This window comes from Muscardinus avellanarius (genome assembly GCF_963383645.1).
Source record: "Muscardinus avellanarius genome assembly, chromosome: 5".
NCBI lineage: Eukaryota > Metazoa > Chordata > Mammalia > Rodentia > Gliridae > Muscardinus > Muscardinus avellanarius.
Genome location: NC_137790.1, coordinates 24,034,298 through 24,040,297, shown reverse-complemented (window position 1 = coordinate 24,040,297; position 6,000 = coordinate 24,034,298). Strand labels below are relative to the sequence as shown.

Below are 6,000 nucleotides of genomic sequence, written 5' to 3'. Positions count from 1 at the left end.
TGGTCACTGTACTCCGGCCAGCCCTTCGCGGCGGCTTCTCTAGCTGGAGGCACCGGGGATCGAACCTCCAGCTCGCAGCCCCGGTGCGGACGAATCCCGGGGCCGCGCGCCTCGCGGTGAAGCGCCCGGAGACCCGCGCGGAGGGATACGCCTTGCCGCTCCGCCTCCTCCCTCCTCCCGCCCGCCCGCCCGGCTCTGCTGCCGCCGCGGCGGCCGCTGCTGCTGCCGCTGCCGCCGCCGCTGCCTGGATATAGTGCGGCAAGGAGCGGAGCTTGCAGTCACTTTGCGAGGAGGAGCGCGCGGGCTGCGGGCGGCTGGGGCGCAGGGAGCGGCGGCGGTCTAGCAGAGGCGGCCGTGGCAGCGGAAGGTTCTCTCTCCAGGGCTGGACTTAATAACTTTGGAACTGTCCACCAGTGTCACGTCCTGAACATGAGCCTCCTCCTCTCCTTCTACCTGCTCGGGTTGCTTGTCAGTAGCGGGCAAGGTAGGAGTGTGGTGCTTTATTGCATTTACTTTCCCTCCCCCTTCCACCCCAACCAAGAGAGGCCAAGAAGGGAGGCACAGCAAGAATCGAATGCAAAAACAAAAGTTACAGTTATTGCTGTTGTTGTTGTTGTTGTTGTTTGTTAGCAGGATCATTTGAGATCTTTTCATGAAACATTGTGTCTGTTTTGTCGCGACCCTTAAAGGAGGAGAGAGAATAGATAGGATTGGAGATGGGTATCGGGGGGAAAGGAGATCCAGGCAAACTGCTGCTTTTTCTGGGATTTTTTTTTTTTTTTTTTTTTTTGGCTGTCTCTGATTTTCATTTTCCAAAATTGGACGAGCGTACTGGTGTGTATTAACAGTTAAATATCAGGTTGCGGAAGGAAAGGGTTCGATGAGGTTTTACGGAGGCATCAGAAACTATCAAAATTGAACTCGTTTCTGTTCTGTGCAAGAAATGCAATTCTTAGAGACTCTTTTCTTTTCCTTTCCCCAAACCAATTTCTGACTATAAAGTGAAAAGATGATGGCTTATTCACGTAGGAAACTAAGAAAGGGACATGGATGTTGTGTTGTAAGAAAGCAAATGGATAAAACTAGGGATGTGTTGCAGTCATTCATTTTGAGCTCCCCCCTCGCTCCCTTGTTAATACAGCAAAATTTGTAACATCAGATTGAATTGCTTCTATAAGAGGGTTGAGGGTTGGAGAGAACTGGTGGGAGCTTTTATATCTTTGAGGAAAAAGAAAAAAAAAAAAAAAAAGAATAGCCTAGTAGAATAACCCGAGGGAGAATTTGAGGAAGCAACCTCTGATAAGATGTACAGAGATAAATATAAATATGTCTTGCTTGTTTAGATAGTACCTATTCACATCAAACATATTTCCAATTATAGGAATCATTTTCAACTGTCCAGACAAGTTCGGACATTTAATCAGGAGAAGCAAAATGGTAAAACATGTATTTGTGGAAGTCTTTAAGGGAAAAGAAAATAGTAGTAATTTTGCGATCTTTGTTAAGGTCAGAGAATACTACATTATTGGTGTGGCATGAGATTATTTTTAATAAAACGTAAATTGCAAGATAAGTTGAAATATCTTCAGTATATTCCATTCGAAGCATTTTTAGCCTCTCCTGTGTTGCTCGTTTGCTCCAGCAGGGGGTGGTAGAACTCCATTTTAAGCCCCGAAAAGGCTGTTTCTGCTCTTACACAGAGTCCTTCTATCATTCTTCAGCAGGGCTTGACATTTTGGATGTGAAACCTTCCTTTCTCTGCCCTGCCCCTCCCCACATCTATAGTGTTAGTGGCTGATGAAACAGGACTGGATGCAGATTTTATGTTGAGACATACAAATGCAAGTGATGGCATTTTCCGTAGTTTATAAAGTGTCTTCGTAAGACGCTGCTCATTTTCCTATAATAACATACTGTCTAATATTTCAGTCTTAAATAATTGCAGCTATGTTAATCTGAAGCTAATATTAGCCCAGTCTGTTAAATCCAGCATCCTTCTAGCAAAGATGAACATATCCTTATTCGCTACAGATGTGTTGATATAATTTTTGAAGAGCTGCTGGCTGTGTTTAACTGTTCATTTATAATATAGATAGATATTTCCGAATGCTAAGAAACAGTCCCTGGAAATTGTAGTTAAAATACAACTGCAAGTAAATAAGTGTAGGTCGTATGGGAAATGTGGGGAACATAATAGGAAGGAAGTTTATGCAGACTTATGATTACATTATGAGTGGCTTGTAGAAGAAAAACATCTCATATCTGGAGTCTGCATTTATCAGTACAGTCACTAACTGTGCTGGAATTTATGGACACAAGGAAATCTAGGAATGTGTAAACATCTAGGTTTAAATAATACGTGCAGACACATATACATTTGGTCTATATATGTAGCACATACTTGAAATTGTGATTCAGCTCATTGATAATCAGAATGAAAGGTGGTTTTAAGGAAGGGCTCTCCACGGAACCATGCCTGAAGGGGAGCCCATATTCACAGTGATGAAACAGGGCAGGAGGAGAGCATCCTTGTGAAGAAGATCTTTCTATCTAGTACGGTTTCCAAATGCATGGAACGCACAGAGCCACAGATGCAAATCAGAGGGACCTGGCTTTTGTGAAGACTAACATGTAGTACTTCAGTGCCATGTGTCTTAATGAAGTCAGAGAGGCTAGGAAATAGAAATCCTCGTCTTGGAGTCTAATTTGTCTACGCTGGTGTTTTGTTCTCTAATTAAGGATGCAGCAGCGAGTATCAGACACACCACTGGGAGCTGTTTAAAAAATAGATGAACCTGGTGTAACTCATAATTTTGTTTATCCTTTTGAAAATCGGGCCACAGAAAAGCCACCAGTGAGCGTTTCCTGGGCTTGCCTTAGAAATACTAGAATCCTGCCTCGCTGATTTATGTTTCCAACAATATACTTGCAGGGGATTTTATGAAGCATGATTGAAGCTATTGCTTTGGAAAGTGGTGTGCCGTTAGACTGGGGAAAGGCAACGATGATGTATTCCCTTTTAAGTAGTCAAAACGTTTTGAACCGCAGCAGTTGAATAGGAGAAAATTGACACCAGTGAAAAACTCACTAACTTAAGTGGATGCCAATACCATAATTAGCTAACAAGGCCTAATAGTTCTACGCCTAACTTTCAACGCAACATTATTGTTCTACCGTAGTGAGAGCCTTTTTATGGTAGCATAAATGCTCCCTTAAAAGCTGCTCATTTCCCCTGCAATAATAATACCTAATGACGTTAAGGTTGTAATTTAATTGTCAGTTTTGATTTTAATTGTCCATGGAAGGGAGATTCTGTAATTCTGTATTTTGGCAATTGTCTTTGAAACCTGGTCACAGTCTCGATTGTCATAAATCTCAAGTGACCACTTGAGTCTTGGATTGACAGTGCATTTGCTGTCTGGATGTTTGTAATTCAATCTCCCAAATTAAGAGTTGTTTCCAGAAACTCTTTAAATGTTTTAAATCATTCTCTCCTTCTCTTAAAAATTGTCATAATATGAATCATAAACATCTATTCCTTTTGTACCAAAACCCAAGGTAAGAACCTTGCAATCTAGTTCAAATACGCATAGTTAGAACATTTACTTAAGTGTCCAAATTGTGGGATGTTGTGTTTGTCTGTGAACTACCCAGTTAATGAGTTAAACCACATGTATGATTATAGTCATTCTTCCAATGGAAGTGCTAGTAAGTCATTGTTCATTAGAGACATGTACCACCTAAAAATAGAGCAGAGGTGGTTGAGAGTCTTCTAGGTTCAGGTCTGTAGGAGAGATCGCTCCATCATCTAAGCCGTTACAGTTACCGTTCTCTGAATCCTTTTTCTGTACACCCTACTCTAATGTTTTGATGTCAATCTCTTTGTCAGAGTTTTCTATTGAATCAACTGCATATCCATTTGCACTGAGAGCAGAGAGGCTATGTAAGTTAATATCTTTATTGTCAATGAACAACTCAGAGGATTTCCTCCCCTGCTTTATGTCAAAAGAGTTAACAGACTATTTCCTGACTTGTCTTTCTCATGCTAGATCTGAGCCCACAGTACAAGAGAAGGTGGTGGTCCTGAGTATCAGATGAGATTTTTTCAATGATACAGGGGACTAATGTTCTCCCAGAGGTAATATCCTTCTAGAGAAGAGAATAATGGAACCAAAGAACCTCATTCAGTACAAGAAGAAAGTCAAACTTCATATAATTTTGTAAATATAAGGGTTCTTTCCCCCTAAATTAGATCTACCTTTTGATGAGATTGAGAAAGATCTACCTTTGAATGAGACTGAGAAGTGAACAGCAGAGATGGAGACTAGTCCTCATGCAAGCAGTGTATTTGTTTATTTCTGTTTCTTTGTGCTGGAGAAATGTGAATAGAAACGGGATCCACAGGCTCTGGAACCGGCACAGCTGCATCACTGACTTCTGACATTTGGGGAATCATTTTAACTGTTCTGTTTCCAGGGTCACCTCTCATGGCAGTGAACTTCTGAGAGCATGAAGAACAATGCTCAATATGTGGCAGAACCAGTCGAAATTGCTTTTGTATTTCTTTGTTTTAGTTGTTGTTTGGTTCAAAAGAGAATTAATCCTCTGGGTGTTGGTGTAAGCAAAATTAACTTAATAATTTCTAATATTCTCATGAAGGGAATATGACTTTTCAAGTTCTATTGACCTACATTCCATATTCCTTGTACCTTTTATACTACTCCAATTATACTGAGGATAGGCCTATTTAAAAGATTACAAATTAGACTTAATATCCCAAATTACATAATAGGAGGGCATTTTAAGATGCAACCGGTGCTTTTATGCTTTTATTAAATGTAATATTCCCGCACTTCAGAGAGCTAAGCTATCTTTAATTGTTCAGCAAATAAAAGTATTTCTCTATGGCACCACTTTAAATATTTTAAAAACTCTTAACTATTTGCAATTATAATAGTGCTACTCCCAAAGCTAGTAACATATTCCTCAGCTTTACATGTTCATTTATGCCTCCAACAATTCATCCAACTCCAAAAATCACTTTAGAAAGCTATGATACAATAAAACAATCTTGCCTGAATTTAAATAATTAAGAGAGCTGATGGAGAAAATGGTAGAACATGCATAAGCATAGCAATCAAATGAAGAGATTTTGAGGTATTTCGGGTAGATTGAGAAAATATTTGAATAATTTCAGGTTGATTTTCTTGGTTCCATTTTATTATAAAACTAATAGGGAAAGGGGGAGAGTATTGGTGTTGAGTCACAAGACCCAAACTACTAGGAGTCTCTTGACCTTCAAGAAAAAAAACTTAAACTGTCAGAACCATGTTTGGCTTACTTGAAAATTTGATATAATAATATCTAGTTAGTTGACCTTGATGTTCAGCTGTGAGGAAGAGTTGTGATAATACATGCACATGTTAAATGTCTACTATTCTGGGTATTCTTATATTTTCTTAGTAACAGACATACAGTAATGCTAGAATTATTGAATAGGTTGTGGAGTGAACAACTCCAGGGGGCGCCACTTAGAGACAGTGATAGGACTCACTTATTTCCACAGTTTGCCAGCAGATGGCAGTAAAAGGTCTTGAGGCATGGTTTGCTCTTTGGATCCTGAATTCTGTCTAGGCTATTGTAGTAGAAACCAGAGACTTAGATTGGACACACAGTTAGGATAAGTGATGTCCTCAAGATAAAATAGAAAAGCAAAATGGTTAGCAACTATAGCTTTGTCTCCAAATATTTAAGTTGATTCTTTCAATATCAAACTTTTGCATGGATTTACAATAATTAGGTCAAAGTAACAGATACCCAAATGTGTTGCCATTTCATCAATTAATTAACAAATATTGAGGCCTTACAATAATAGAATGTCAGAACCTTTTAACAGTACCGAACAGATTTTTTTAAGTGATTTTCATCACCTTAGAAATTATATTCATAGCTTGAAATGGAGGCATATTCATGTAATCCTAGTAACTTGGGAGCTGGGAC

At 39.7% G+C, this 6,000-nt stretch overlaps 1 protein-coding gene across 3 annotated transcripts in view; it reads left to right on the top strand.

Moving 5' to 3' along the window:
- Positions 1–429: 429 nt before the first annotated feature.
- Positions 430–6,000, top strand: part of NCAM2 (neural cell adhesion molecule 2) — a gene marked incomplete at both ends in the record, with an annotated part of 560,084 nt that continues 554,513 nt past the window's right edge. For all 3 annotated transcript variants that reach the window (XM_080696027.1, XM_080696025.1, XM_080696026.1), the window contains one exon: positions 430–484. In XM_080696027.1, the coding sequence (XP_080552153.1) occupies positions 430–484 (55 nt within the window). The remainder of the gene's footprint in view (positions 485–6,000) is intronic.